Here is a 16,031-nt window from a genome sequence, read left to right on the forward strand (position 1 = left end):
ACCTCGCACACATCATCTATTCCTATCGGCCGCTCACTTTTTCTTTGGAGCATTGCATGTACAAGGCCCGGATCATTGCCCGTGTATAGAAGATCTAGCCAAGGACCAAAACAAGTTCCCCTAAAAAAATTTTGTTGATTTTCAGTCATGACTGCCTTTAGTTGAGGTATAACATTCAACATATCCTTCATCGTCAACTTCGCCTCAACATATCCCTGAAACAGACAGTTTTTCAGAAAAAAGGTACAGGCGCAAGGACGCAAGTATCACCTTGCGTCTGGTTTATCACACAGGCGCAAGGACGCAAGACGTGCCTTGCGCCAACTACTTCGGCCAAGCGCAGGGACGCAAGAAGTTCCTTGCGCCTATACCAGATTGTAGTTTTATGCCCCTAAAACAATCGTGTTCCAGTTTTTATAATATGTATCACACCAAAGAATGTAACTTAAACAAATCTTGCAACAGTTTAATTGAGTTTTGCATCACCAAGCTCGTTGAAGCATTACATCGAACACTTGGTGTGCAACAAAACTTATAAATCAATTTCGACATAATAAATGACCAATCGAACGAGAATAGTTAAAAGGATACACTTACCTGTTCTTGTGACATCTTGATGGAGTTTTTTGTCGGTTTTTTTCCTCTTCCTTTTTCTCAATACGCCAATCGTGGTGCTGATGGTGATGGTGATGGTGGCGGAGAAGATGTACTGATGGTGGTGGTGGTGGTGGTGGTGATGTAGTTGTGATTCTCAGAAGAAGGGTCGCAAGGGTAGACGGGTCGCAAAGGGGTCGCAAGTGCAAGGTTCTTCGTAATCGTCGTCGGTCGCAAAGAGGTCACAAGATCTCAGTCTGTCGGTGTGTGTGTGTGTGTGTGTATGTGGTGTATGTTTCGTTTATTTGACCTAATTTATTAAGACTAGGACACAAGGACGCAAGGCGCAAGGACGCAAGTCGCAAGGTCGCAAGGTCTCTTGCGCCTTGCGCGGGCAATTTGTCAAATATTTTTTTTTGGGTTCCAGCTCAGAAAGGGGAAAAAAATGGGTAAATAGGTGATAAGCCCATACGGAGTACATGAATTGGGCTTTTTTATTTCTATGTGTTTTATTTTGTCCCCCCGGCTCCACAAATACAATCACATGAAGTCTAGCTCATATCTGGCCCATTTATACTCCGTAGCTTTTTTGATACATACAGTAATATATAATTGAGAATTTGCAGTTGTGTAGTGTTACTAGTGTATTAAATATTTAAATATTTAAGAATGGGTTTGAAGTTTGAGGTAATTAATTTTATGTTCACTTATTGTAAGTTATAAATGATGTCATCAGTCTTCAGTGAAGTGTAAAATAATTTTGAGCTAAGATATGGTAGTTACACACTTAGTGTTTACTGACTTCGAATTTTTAACTTTGAAGATTTAATTTGAAATTTAATGATAACATTAGAAGGTTTGATATTTATAGGAGATCATGACAACCACAAAAAAGATTATGTTTCTTTTGAAAAAGAAATTGGTGGTTTACTTAGAAAAAAATATTGTTGAAATATTTTATCTAGTAGGTATAATCAATGAATGTAAGGACTTTATAGGTCGTCGAGCTGAATTGTAATCTCTGTGCATTGCTCTTTAATTAGTTGTTTTATGTTTCTTTTGAGTTTGATGATTGCTAAATGCTAACTGATGATGTTATTTTGATATATAAAATACACCTTTTGCGTTTAACGTTTTTCGACACAATTTTATGTTCTACGAATTGACGATCTCGTCCCCCCGGTAAAAAAATTCAAGTTCCGCCACTGGTTGCTGCCTTTGCAACGAGAGTGCCCCTAAGTTGTATTTATTGTTTCAGTAGGTTCTTGTGCTTAAGTTCATGTGTATGTGTCACTTTCGAGCTATATTCTTTCGTTGGTGCTTTAATAAAAATTTTGCCTTTCGAAAAAAAAAAAATGTTCAATAAAAACATAATCGTAGAGAATCAAGTCATTCTAAGAGCGCTCCCAACCGTTCGTCCAGCAAGCTCGCCCACCATCGCCCAAGCTGGGCGCCGATGGCACCAAACCCGCCCAGGGTCCGCCCAGCAGCCGCCCAGGCCAACTCGTCCAGCTCCATGTCCAATCTCAGCATATTTGAGGGCGAAATAATTTGGGTATTTTGGCCCGTTTGACAGCATCCAACGGCTCTTTTGCCCTCCAACGGCTCCAAACGGCTAGTTTCACCTTTTATTTTTATTTTTTTTCTTTTTTTACTCTATTTAAACTCTACATCTCAACCCCATTTTACACACAACTTTCATATTACTTGTCAATTTCTATTACTTTTTCTCACATCTTTCACCAAAAAAATGAGTTCCAAAAAAACACCAAACAAAGGAAAAACGAAACAACGTCCGGTAGTTCAAGATCCAAATTCGGTTAGTCGAGATATGATGCAAATGCTACTCGATAACTCGCAACAAACTACCGGGTTTTCTCGTTTTGCAAATACTAATGCATTTGCGGGTATGTTCGGAAACGTCCATCAACAACAATCTCAAAATGTTCCACTCTACCATAACCAACAATCTCAAAATGTTCCACTCTTCCCAAACCAACTATCGCAAAATGTTCCAATCTACCCGAACCAACTATCTCAAAATTTTCAAATCTACCCGAACCAACAACAAACGAAACAAACACCTTATTATCCAAGTCTCCGTGACGAATCGTCCGACGAAGAAGTTCCCGAAACACCACTTCAAAATGAACCCGAATCCGAACCCGAGGTCGAACCCTAACCCGAAAGTGATCCTAAAGGAAAAGGAAAAGGAAAAGTGGTAGAAAAGAAAGGGAGGTGTCCGAAGACCACTTGGACCGACTTGGAGACAAAAATTTTAGCCGAGCGTTTTGTATATGTCTCCGAACACCCGAGTGTCGGAAACGACCAAAGTCATACTTGATTTTGGGGAGAAGTCCGAAGACAATATAATTTGATTGTCCCGGTGAAAAGACGTCCGGATCAAATAAGTGGAAAATGGTCGAAAATGATCAAACCGAGGGAAGTTCCAACCCGAACACAAGCATGCACCCCGACCCAACCCAAATGGAAAATTTGTTAAAGGATACCGACCCAATCTGACGTCCTCCAAGTCGAGCTAAAAGTCAAAGGGACTCTTACTCATCCGATGCCGCGATCCGTATGTCTTCCGATGAAGTTCGCTTTAAAATTGCTCAATCGGTCCAAGCTTCACAAGATGTGGCGAATCAAACCATGAAAAAGCTACAAGATGATAGCAACATGCGGACTATGTTTAAAGGGTTGAAGCTTCTTTCCAAACCGGTGTCACGAGATTTGCCTCCCGATGAATACGATATGCTAATGCTTGCTCGAGATAAAATTAAGAAAAAATATGCGAAGAAATTGCAAAACATGAACGACGACGACGAGGAGTAGTTTGATTATTTAGCTTTCTAGTATTTTTTTTTTTAATTGTCGTAATCTTTTAATTTTAAATTGTCGTAATGTTTTAAATTTTAATTATTGTATTTTTTTTTAATTTTAATGAAATGGTAGTTTTATGTTTTTTATTTTAAATTTATCATATAAATATTAATAATTATTTGATAATATAAAATAATTCAAAAAAGAAAATAAAAAAATAGAAGTATGAGTGTCTTTGTTGGGAGTGTTTAGTCCTGAGAAGAAAATGAGATGGAGGTGCTGATGTGACGCTGAATAGTTGGTTAATCCTGGAAGACATTGTGTCATTGTCGGGAGCAATCTAAGGTTGGTAAATAATCTCCTACAATGTTTATTTTAGAGATAGAGTATACAGATAGAGATATATATTTCATTTGATTTGATGATTGGTACAGTAATTTAAATACGTGTTATACACTTATACTACTCCGCCACCATTCACCGCCGCTAGCTCACTTCATCTCCGAACACTTTCGGATCTCATCTGTATCTATATATTGTAAGTATCTAACTAATTAAGTAGCGCGCCCTCATCTAAATTTACCACTAAGCTTCGTGCCGTTGTTTTTTAATCCATTTATTTCTAACTTTGATTTGACTATTGTATGTGTAATTCATGTTCTATTATCGATGTGACTAACTTAGGGTTTTAACTTATCTATTTCTTCGATTTTGGAAGCATCATTTACATACTGAAAGTCCTCATCCCTAATTTTTACTTAGACTAACTGTCTAATTCAACCATAAGTTATATACATTTCTAATCCTAATTTGTATTTGATTTTAGGGTTCCGATGTAATAATATTAATCCCGACAATCAATTCTGGTTGTTACTTGTTACTATCTTTAGCTGTTAAAAAAATAATAATAATAAAAAAAAATAAAAAATAAAAAAAATTGTTGTATATTACCTCCTAGTTTTAGGTTTTCAATGACTCGTAACCGGTGCCGATTGAGTCCTTTTAGCTTATTATAGTCAGTTCATTGCTAATTTATGATGTTCTTTTTAAGATCAGTCATTCAGTCACATGTGAATATGTGATTGTGTGGTATAAATAGTAAGATTAGGTTTATGCATTTTTTGTGATGTGTTATTTGCTAGTAAGTATTGGATTTGTTTTTTTCCAAAACCATACCTAGGTAGGAAACGGTTCTCATAAGTTAATCTTTTGATGTTGTAGCTTTAACCTTCATTGCTTATTTATCTTCAATTATATCGTATAAAACACATATTTTTATTTATAGACGATTAATATTACAAAATGAAAACCAGGTTTCTGTCTCTTTTGTGTGGTTTACAAGAAGTTTCTTATCCCAAAATTGATCATCAAGGGAATGGCGAATCAAGAAAAAGCAAAGCATATTGAGGACTGCTCTGTTTCGAAGTGAGTACTTCAACTTTTCAATTCTGTATTCTACGCACGTGTTTCTGTAATGAAGATGTGCACGATGCACATATCAAATTTTGTTTACTCTTAACAGAAAAAAATAGTGTGAGAAAACACAATCTTATGAAATATGGATATTTGCAGTGCATTGGGTACATGGGTCTTCTCTGTGGCAGGTGCTTTGGTTGCGATACCCGTAGGAATAAAGAGGAAATCACTTGCACCACTTGTGTTTTTTGGGACTACAGGTACCATGCTTGATATTATTTTGGGTATTAGTGCTTGTGAGAGAGAACATGCTGAACGCCAAATGAAGATACTCAAAGAGCAGAATGCTGTTACGGTTACTACTACTGATGATGCGTTCTGAGTCTCAATGGTACAGTTGATCAAGTTATTTGAATCTTTTGCTCTGATTTTCAGACAATATATACATCACGGAATAAAACTTGTGTTTTCTGCTTGATCACATTTCTTTTTGATCATTCAAGCATGTATGAATGCATTTTGCTGTTGTAGTGTAAATGACTTGGTTTGCTGCTAAACACTTTGTTAAAAAGACCCAATTTTGATATATGATCTCCTGTTGGTGTAATGTTGCTTCATTAATTTTTTTTTATTTGTTTTTTTTATGCTTGTACAGAATATGTAATCACTAAACAATTTGAAAGATCCATTTTTAAATTTTCTCCCTAATTTAAGGCTGACTTAATATTAATGACCCTGATTGTATAAACAGATAACTTATCTTAAATTCATATTTAAATTTTAACCTAATTAAAGTGGCTGATGTCCCCAGTAATGGTGATGTGGAAAAAAAAAAAAAAAAAAAAAGATAAGTACCAACATTCAGTGTCTAGAAATTCATAGTATATAGTATATAAAAAATACATTAACAGTAATGAATCAAATCTGAAATATATATATGAAAAAAAGTTGAACCATTTCTTGTTCAAAGCTTTCTTATGCTGTTATTGAGCTGAGTAAAATAGTCAGAAGCTAATCAGATCTGGCAAATGATCATCTCTGTGGTTGTCGTTCATCATAAGAGGGGTAAATGTATCAATCAGTTTAATCGATTGGTTCTGTTCTTCGTCAAAAACCTCCCAATTATCGGTAATTACTACAGGCTTCAAACTTGACATTGAATTATTGTGATCACATGCTTTCATTACTTTTTGTTGCTCAACAACGATGATCGATTTCACCTGTTCTTCTGCACATTGTTCGGTTTTCAATTGCTCTGGATCTCTCTTTATTCTTTGCTCGAGTTCTTGAAATACTTCTTCGGGAATTTCTTCCATCTTAGGCATTCGAACGCGTTACCCACTCCAATATCCTTACAGAACTTGAAAAAACCCGATAATTTGTCATGTTGAACTTTGGCTTTTTGCATAATCGACAAGGTCATTCTAGCATCGTTTTCGGCACAAGAGGTAATCCTTACAAGCACCTTTCCAATTCCGTCACTAATTCGACCGTAGATATCATATATCTCGATTATGATACAGTCCATGGCTTCAAGAATGAGCACATTGACCATTTGACTTGAGTTCAGTTGGGTCTCGAGCAGGCCTTCAAGGTGTTGTAACCAAAAAAAAATCGTGTATCGTTGAGTTCTGTTTTTCTTCTTCATTTGTTTCTTCTAGTGACAAAACCGCCCGTTTTCTCTGTTCCTGCGAATGAAGAAATATGAATCTTGATTTCACATCCAAATATGCATAATACGCATGAATAAACGCATTCAAACCCAAAATTTTCCTATGCTTCATACCCATATCTTTAAGATTCAACATGTCATAATGGTAACCGTCCGATATCTTGAATCCCGGACACCTTGCAACAGAAAATTCCGTGCAAAAGCATGATTCCTTTCAAAGCAACCGCCCAGTTGTGGGTCCTTTTCATCATGCTGAAAAGGGCCAACAACACACGGGATAAACAGTCATAAGAGATCCTAACCCATGCGAATATGCGTTGAGCACTTTGGTAATCAATGCGTGATTCATCATGGGTTGTCGCTCTAATGGCTGCTTTTTCTATATTTGGATTTCGGAGTGTAGATCGATAAGTCAAACTCGCTTTGAGAAGACTTTTTTGATCTTTTAGTACTCCTGAGGCCCTCTTCCATAGTTTCATTTTGATTGTTTGAATTTTAGAAACTTTGTTTGAATGATTTTTATAGTAACAAATGGTGGAGTAGGAAAAATGGTTGTAAAAATGGGTGCCGGCCTGTTGGTTGTAAAAATGGGTGCCAAATTTTAGTTGGAAAAATTGATGTATTGTTTGGTTTAATGAAGTTGACTTTGACAAACTTGTCATTAGAGTCGTGCCTCAAGTTTTGGGTTTCAACTCTTCTTAGTTAAAGGGTAAAAACACCCATTTAAAAACGGGTAAACGGATAATAATTTTTCAGTTTAAACTACCTAGAGAAAGAAAATATTTTTACTGAAATGTGCACAGCTTAATCTATTTCGTGATTGTTGTCAATTTTTTTTATGACCACCTCAAAATATGTTACTAGTGAGGTTTGAGCATGACCTCTTGTGTGAGGACATCAAAAACCCAAATATTGGGCTATTTTGTTCAAATTCAATCATACTTTTCTAAACATATACTCCTGAAGAATATGGCATATTATTCTTGCTAATGAACAATACTTTTCTAAACATATACTCCACTGAACCCATGCGGTCGAAGTACGGTCGACCATAGCCTCAACCGCACACCAGCTAATGGTTGTTTTGTCTTTTTCTCACCATCTTTATTATCTAAATAACCTCCAACTCCTTCTTTAAACTCCAATCACTAGATCTCAGATCTCATTGTCTCCTTTCTCACAAACATCTCTAGTGGTCCTTCGAAGGTAAGCATCCAAAATATTTAACTTTGCTTACTTTTAAAAAATTTCTCATGTGATCTTATACTCTTTACATAATCTTCCATGAGAATATATTTAGTGGCTTTCATACTAATAGGAACACTTGTTTTGATGCATAACTTATCCATTGTGTGAAAGTTATTTTGAAAAATCTTTACTAATAGAGTGCCATGTAAGAATTTTTTCTTGCATAATTCATGAAAGCTATTTTTGAAAACCACTCATACACACACAAATGTTTGACCAAGTCCTTATGATAAATGTCAATCTCATGATACTTATCAAATATTGGCAAACATAAATCGAAATGATGAAATTTGTCTATCTTTCCAAAATGGCACAACACACTTGATCAAACCAAAATCGTTTAGTATAAATAGATTTCGGGTTTGAGTGCTTGATTTGGGAAGAAGAGTGAATCGAATGTTTTAACTCCAATAATTGTGCGAACTCCGATTTAGAATCTGAATTCCAATGGCGTAAAACAATCAATGAGATTAGCCTTATTCGATCGGAATCGAATAAGTCAATATCTTAAGGTGAGGATTAATTCCGATAATGACCGAAGTATTGATCGGAATTGTGTTAACGACTGGAGAGATGATACTGTAATTAATTTGGGCAGAGTAACATTAATGCATCCAGTGTTAGTGAATAAATGATCTTGTTTGCGTATTTATAGATATTATCAGGGAATGGTGTCGTGGCACATGTCCCTTTCATGGTTGTAACAAACTTTTCCAATCCCGAGGGGTGACGTGGCACCTGTCCCTTTCATGGGAATAATCGAGCATATCCTAACAAACTTTCCTAGATTTATGGGCTGACGTGGGGTGCAGCTTGTTTGTATGTTTATTCCGGGATCGTGTATTCGTTCCGGGACAGTGCACTCATTCTGGGATGAAGTGTCTGCTCCAGGACAACGCACTTGCTCCGAGACAGCATGATTGTCCCGGGACGTTATCCTTGTACCATGTTAGAATACCAAACCGAGAAGTTGTGGTAGTTCCGGTAGTGTGGTGGCCCTGACTAGATCCTTACGGGTGAGTACCTTGATCAATAGGGAGGGTTTTGCCTCGTATTTATTCCAAGTGTTTATTCACGGTATCTTGTCACGATCGGGCAAGGTAGTTTCCGGTTTATCAGCAGGCTTATTTGTGTGCTAATATAATCCTTATCTTCTTAGCACCTTTGCATCTGGCTTGGTGATGTCGGTAGCGCACATGCTTGCCCAGACTGGGTCTTTACGCAATATCCCCTGCTAGCCCCTGTCCGGTATGATCGTTTCCGGGTTCATACATGAGTAACCTCCCGATACGGTTACTATGGTGATACCGGGAAGTTGTTCCTTCCCGGGATGGGCTATGCCGGGTGAGCCTTAGCCGTGATGCTGCCACTTAGTGTCTTTTTTGGAGACGGATCATTATGCGTATCATCAAGTCCCCCCAGTTTGGTGATGTCAGCTGGGACAGCTGCGTTGTCAAACTTAAAGTAACATACGCCACGCGCGTGATTTGACATGCAATAAATGCGCGTTGCATTCTGTCTTAATCATAGTAAAGTGCTTCGCGTGTTTCGATGCGCCTTTTTGAGTTGTGTGGGGCCCGCCTAGGATATTTGCCTATATAATCGACCACTTATCTTCATTTAAGTTTTTCTACTTTCGATATTCTTCATTTTGCATAATTCAGAGAGAGTTTTCTTATCTTCCTTGATTTTAATCTTTCTTTGTTTTCTCATTCGTTTAGTATGCCTCCCAGACCTTCTAATATTCTTCATGACGTGTTGCGTGCACCCAGCAACGCTGATCAAGCCTATCTTGCTAGGGTTTACTATATATGCCCTCGATTACGAGAGTTAGGGCTGGTGATACCCAGATCGCAACACCGTGTGTGTGGGCCTCCACCAAATCATTGTGCTATTTATTTGAGACCTTTCGAGGTATCAAATCTTAGGTATCCATTCAAGCGTTTCTTCATGAAGGTCCTTAACTTTTACCATCTCAGCGTTGCACGTTTGCATCCCAATGGCATTTTTTCAATCGTTTTGTTTAAAATGTATTTTAATGTCTTAAGGATGGTCTTGAGTTTGAATATTTTAGAAGCATATTCCGGCTGACGTCACACCGTAAAGGGTGGTATACATTTACGGACGAGATTGATTTTCTTGGGGAGCGGTGATTGCAGATAATTGGGTGCAATCGTTTGTTTTTGCTAAGTGTACTGATTTTTTGATGAGGGATGAGGAGTCTTATTTGTTTAGGTCCGTGACTGTGTGAGAACAGAAACAACTATCGGAATTAGGTGAGGAGATGGTTGACCAATTGAGGGCCTTGAGGGGCCTTAAGATCCCTCAAAGGATATATAACGAGAACGTGTTTGTGATGGCAAACGTTAGCAATAATTGGACATTCTGACAGGATCCTTGTTGCTCGTAGAGGGGGAAGAGGTATGTACCCATGCGATTTTTCTATTCTTTCATAATTGTGGTTTATGGAATGATATTTATGAGTTTTGCAGAGTTGACCGTTTCGGAGGTTCTCCGGTCGGAGAGTCTAGACGGAATGGTCTTTACCAACAAGGTGGTAGAGGGTGCGGCCCCGAAATCTACTAGCTGTCGTCGGGCGTCTTCTCCTGGTGACCTGGAGTCTTCAAATGGGGGCTCTTCAGAAGGCAGGTTGACTCGCCGCACTAGGCGTCAAACTGAGCCGGCCGTGGTGAATGAAGGTATATGCTTTTCATAGTTTTATCAGCTTGTGTCTGTTCGAATGTTGTGTACTGACTAGGTTTTCCGTGTAGGTCGTGCCGGTGTTGCTTCAGCAGGGACGCAAGCATCTGCTCCCGTGGTTCCCTTGTTGGAGGGGGTTGTCCCCCGGGAGAGAGTTGAACCGGTTGTGGAGGAGAGACGGGTGGCAGAGGAAGAGCCGGTTGTTGGAAGAGAGTCGGTTCAAGGGCACCGTCCCGGTAAAGAACCTGCCGTGGAGGCTTCGGATTCTCGCCCTCGGCTAGCGACCAATGCCGGGGAGAATGTTTATGTCTTGCCCGACTGCAATGTTGAGCCATTCCGTGATCTTCTTCATTGTGCTTCTTCCGACTATCCAGTTTATAGGGAGTATCTGAATTTTATTACCTTTTCGGCCCTGAAAGAGGCATTAGCTGCTCTTTCCTCCACACAGGCACGACATTTGCGCTCCCAATTTGTCGTGTTCACCCAACATCTTGTGGCGGATGAACTAGATCGGAGCGAGGCTGATGCTCGTCGTATTCACGATCATTGTGTGATGTTTGAAAATGATAATCGGCGTGTGGCGGAATTGTCGGGGACTATAGCCCGTCTCGAGAGGGAGTTGGCGTCAGCAAAGGAAGCCTTGGACCCCACCCGAAATGAGTTACGGGTTGCCCGGGAGGCCTTGGAAGTTTCGAAGGCGGCTCTTTCCCGGGAGCAGAAAACGGTCGCCCTTCTCTCTGATGATAATAAGAAGTTATCGGAGAAAGTGTCGGCAACGCTGAGTGAGCTTACCCGCCTGCAACATGGTATACCCGTACTTTTTTCCCGCCTACTGAAGTCCTCCATTGTTCATCAACCGTTCAATGCCTTTATTGAGGCCATCAAGAAGTTAACTACTTTTGAGGTGTTAAGGCGAATGCAGTGTTTCTTGTCAGCTGGTAGCGTAGCCCAAAAGATGAAGAACGATTTAAGCGCTCATTGTGTTCAAGACTGCCGGCGAGCGCATGAGGCTCTCGGTCAGATTAGTTTTGATGAATTGGATAAGATCTGTAGGGATGAGAACTCATCCGTGGAGGATATTGTAAACTACCAACCGTAGAGATATACACTCGGTTGTGTTTTTTGTTATGAATGTAATGTTTTTTCATTTTGTTGTTAAACTAGTTTTATTTTCATTTGAGTTGTTTGTTGTGTCATGACAATAACGTAGATATCTAGACTACGTGTGAGTATGGTCGAGATGTTTATACGGTAAAACCGAACCATCAATGATATGGTCGGACACCCTCATCATCCGAGAAGGTTCTTCGAGAGGTGTCCTCCTACCAACGAAAGCTAGAAGGCATTTCTTCTAGCGGTAGGTCTGAAATATGCCAAAAGACTTTTGATTGTGTTTGTGTCATATTCAGAGTCGTTACAGGGTATAAGTACATAAAATGAAACTTTATTGATAACTCATACATAGAAATAATTCGAGTACATAAGTGTGATGTATTGCTGCTATCCGGGGTGATCAGTCCTCCCAGTTGCAGGTAAGTTACACATGGTATTTCTTTAAATGAAAAGCGTGCCAAGGGCGTTGTATCGGAACTCCGTCTGGTGTTTCCAGGTGGTATGCGCCATAATCAGTTATGCCGACAACTCTGTAAGGTCCTTCCCATCGTGGGCCCAATTTTTCTACATCTTGCTGTCGGCTGGCCTCATTGCTTCGTAACACTAAGTCGTTTAGCTGAAAGTCCAGTGACTTGACTTTTTTGTCATAGTGGTTTGCAATTTTTTGCTTCTTTTCGGCTTGCCGGATATGTGCTATTGTCCGCCGTTCTTCGAGTGCATCCAACTTTTCTCGTAATGCTTAGTCATTTTGTTGCTCATCGAATGTTGTTATTCGGTTGGTTGGGACAAGCACTTCAGCCGGGATAACCGCTTCAGTGCCGTATACCATACTGAAAGGTGTTTCGTTTGTACTATCTTTTGGTGTTATCCGGTGTGCCCATAGTACATGTTGGAGTTCGTACACCCATCCTTGTCTGTGTTTACCTAGTCTTGCCTTTATGCCGACAACGATGTCCCTATTAGTGACTTCAACTTGCCCGTTAGCCTGTGGGTATGCCACGGAAGTGAACGACTGCTGTATATCCATGTCTATGCACCAATCTTTAAAAGGATTGTGTGCAAATTGTATGCCATTGTCGCTGACTATCTCGCGTGGTAAGCCGAAACAACAAACGATGTCTTCCCATACAAAGGCTAGGATTTTCCTCCCGGTAATTGTGCTTAGTGTTCTTGCTTCAACCTACTTTGTAAAGTAATCAATTGTGACGACTAGGAACTTGACATTTCCAACACCTCTTGGGAATGGACCGACAATATCGATTCCTCATTTGCAGAACGGCCAAGCGGCGTGTATAGGAATCATGTTACGGGGAGGGGATCGGTTGACGGGAGCGTGTATTTGACACACCTCGCAGTTTACGATTAGATCTGTAAGTAACTAGAGGGGGGTGAAGAGTTACTTGATACGTTTTTAAACTTTTTCGATTGATCACTAAATTTGATTAACTATGATCAACCAATTCAACTCAAACTTGATGTGTGCGGTGTGTATGTTCAAAATGATGAATAAAGTAATGTAAAGAACATAAACACAAGGATTTATAGTGGTTTGGGTAGATGTTAACTAATCCACCTTAATCCACTCCCCGATTCCACTAATCGGGATTTCTTACTTCACTAAGCACTTTTCTCCAAACTCGATGGAGATCCGATTTACAAGTATTCAACTTCTTTGGTATACAACAAACGTAATCTTTCTATCCCTTTGAAAGACCAACTCTAACCTAGATCAACTTGTCTTCACCTTGGACAAGTATTAATCTCCAAATGAGATTAATCAACTTCCTAAGTCCCTTTAAGGAAGTAGATCACTAAGCTAGCATATGCTTCTACTAATTGAAGTTAAAAGACTTATACACTTTGCAATGATAATCCTAAGACAATACTAGGACATACATTACACTAAATAAACTTACAAGATAAATGAGTTTGATTAGTAAGTTTACAACAACCCAATTCTATATCTCAAAGATCATAGAAACTTCTCTTGCTTGATCACATTTGAGTAGTAATTGATGTACTTGTGATCTCTAGAAATAAGCCTTTGAAATATGCAAGTACACACTTAATTTCAAAAAAAGTGTGTGCAAATGATGACTAGGCTTCTGTCCGGACTGATGCAAGCTTGCCTTTCAAAAAAAAAGTGTGTACATACATCAATGTCAAGTCATGCATGGATAAGTAATCACAACTTGTTACTTAGACAAGACCAAATAGACAATTGACCATTATTCATTTGTTAACCATTTTACACTTAATTTATTGGAGTAGACTAGTTAATTAAATTCTAGCATTCTAACTAGTAAGCACATAGTAAGCATATTAATCAAGTTGGCAAATTGATGAGTATTAAACATATTAGAAAGTAGTAAGTAATACTCACATATAGCAAGAGATAGTTATTCTAAAATCAATCATATAGATATTTTCACAACATTATAGTCTAAGCTTTTAGCAAGCTTACTTGCAATATAACATATTGCATGATTAATGTGTAAGCACACATTAATGTCCAACACATGCACAAGGTAAGAGCAATCTCTAGTTGGGACTTGGTGACCATCCTAAATGTATCTAAGTGTATTTTAGGATTACAAGTCTTTGCTAGTTAGACTTGAAAGCATTGTTCTTCATTTAGCCTTAATTAATCACTAAGTCATATTTAATTGAAATTAATATCCTAGTGACATTAGCTTAAGTGTGTTGGTACTTGGTGATCATACTAAAGATATCTAGATAATTTTTAAGATCACAAGTTATTGATTAACACTTATGTGTTATGCCTAATCATGGTTAAATTGTCATTAAGATATAATTAACCGTAATTAACCAAGATTAGTGTTTGTATGACCAAGACTCGATTGAGTTTGGAAAGGACATCTATTATAAGTGTGTTGAGCAAGGTTTCATGAATTATAGATGTCGGGAACTAGTCAAACTAAATTTGGTCAAAAATGGTGACAGAGAAAACTGCGGTCACACAACGATTGACCGTGGTGACGACCGTGCAACTTGTTTTCACAAAACTGCGTTGCAATTCAGTTTGGGCTTCTACGACTGGGTATACGATCGACCGTACCTTGACCGTGTATTTTGCTGATCTTTATTTCCATTCTTTAAGTTTTGTTTGACTTGGTCATTTGCAAGATAAAGTATGGATTAGTGACCTTGCGTGTTTTATGTTAAGATGTCGGTCATCACCTATGCATATGTATGTGTCATCATCAAAACATATTCTTTGGTTAATTATCATACTTAACTTGTGTAGTGACCCGAACTTTTCCATGTTTGTATATATATTAAATGAAATTGTTATTTTACATGATTAAGTGTTTCCAACATATTAAGCAATCAAACTTGTTAAGACTTGATTAATTGAAATATGTTTCATATAGACAATTAACCACCCAAGTTGACCGGTGATTCACGAACGTTAAAACTTGTAAAAACTATATGATGACATATATATGGATATATATATATAGTTAACATGATACTATGATAAGTAAACATATCATTAAGTATATTAACAATGAACTACATATGTAAAAACAAGACTACTAACTTAATGATTTTTAAACGAGACATATATGTAACGATTATCGTTGTAAAGACATTTAATGTATATATATCATATTAAGAGATATTCATACATGATAATATCATGATAATATAATAATTTAAAATCTCATTTGATATTATAAACATTGGGTTAACAACATTTAACAAGATCGTTAACCTAAAGGTTTCAAAACAACACTTATATGTAACGACTAACGATGACTTAACAACTCAGTTAAAATGTATATACATGTAGTGTTTTAATATGTATTTATACACTTTTGAAAGACTTCAATACACTTATCAAAATACTTCTACTTAACAAAAATGCTTACAATTACATCCTTGTTCAGTTTCATCAACAATTCTACTCGTATGCACCCGTATTCGTACTCGTACAATACACAGCTTTTAGATGTATGTACTATTGGTATATACACTCCAATGATCAGCTCTTAGCAGCCCATGTGAGTCACCTAACACATGTGGGAACCATCATTTGGCAACTAGCATGAAATATCTCATAAAATTACAAAAATGTGAGTAATAATTCATGACTTATTTACATGAAAACAAAATTACATATTCTTTATATCTAATCCATACACCAACGACCAAAAACACCTACAAACACTTTTATTCTTCAATTTTCTTCATCTAATTAATCTCTCTCAAGTTCTATCTTCAAGTTCTAAGTGTTCTTCATATATTCTACAAGTTCTAGTTACATAAAATCAAGAATACTTTCAAGTTTGCTAGCTGATAGTGCTCCAAATGAACATATATTTAGTAGCAATATCCTCCCAATATTTAAATTATTTAGTTGTAATTGTCCTATTTTAAGTTGTAATCGTTTATATTAAATAAGTGCGAAGACAAAAGGCAAAAATGACAATTTGAA

The 16,031-nt window shown here is 37.8% G+C and overlaps 1 protein-coding gene and 1 pseudogene across 1 annotated transcript; one reads left to right on the forward strand and one right to left on the reverse strand.

The window, feature by feature from the left end:
* The first annotated feature begins 3,819 nt into the window (after positions 1-3,819).
* LOC139858778 (uncharacterized) lies at positions 3,820-5,444 on the forward strand. Its single transcript, XM_071847610.1, has 3 exons — positions 3,820-3,958; positions 4,734-4,845; positions 4,993-5,444. The coding sequence occupies exons 2-3, from the start codon at positions 4,796-4,798 to the stop codon at positions 5,216-5,218; spliced, it is 276 nt and encodes a 91-aa protein (XP_071703711.1). The 5' UTR covers positions 3,820-3,958; positions 4,734-4,795; the 3' UTR covers positions 5,219-5,444.
* Positions 5,445-5,812: 368 nt separating this feature from the next.
* On the reverse strand, positions 5,813-6,987 carry LOC139857011 (putative clathrin assembly protein At1g25240; annotated as a pseudogene).
* Positions 6,988-16,031: the final 9,044 nt, after the last annotated feature.

Source organism: Rutidosis leptorrhynchoides, chromosome 7 (genome assembly GCF_046630445.1).
Source record: "Rutidosis leptorrhynchoides isolate AG116_Rl617_1_P2 chromosome 7, CSIRO_AGI_Rlap_v1, whole genome shotgun sequence".
NCBI classification, from domain to species: Eukaryota; Viridiplantae; Streptophyta; class Magnoliopsida; order Asterales; family Asteraceae; genus Rutidosis; species Rutidosis leptorrhynchoides.

Excerpts from the sequence above, each read along its gene's own strand:
- LOC139858778 (XM_071847610.1), top strand. The coding sequence starts at position 4,796 with ATGGCGAATCAAGAAAAAGCAAAGCATATTGAGGACTGCTCTGTTTCG. Across the intron at positions 4,846-4,992 it reads GAGGACTGCTCTGTTTCGAA|TGCATTGGGTACATGGGTCT; the intron begins GTGAGTACTTCA and ends GGATATTTGCAG.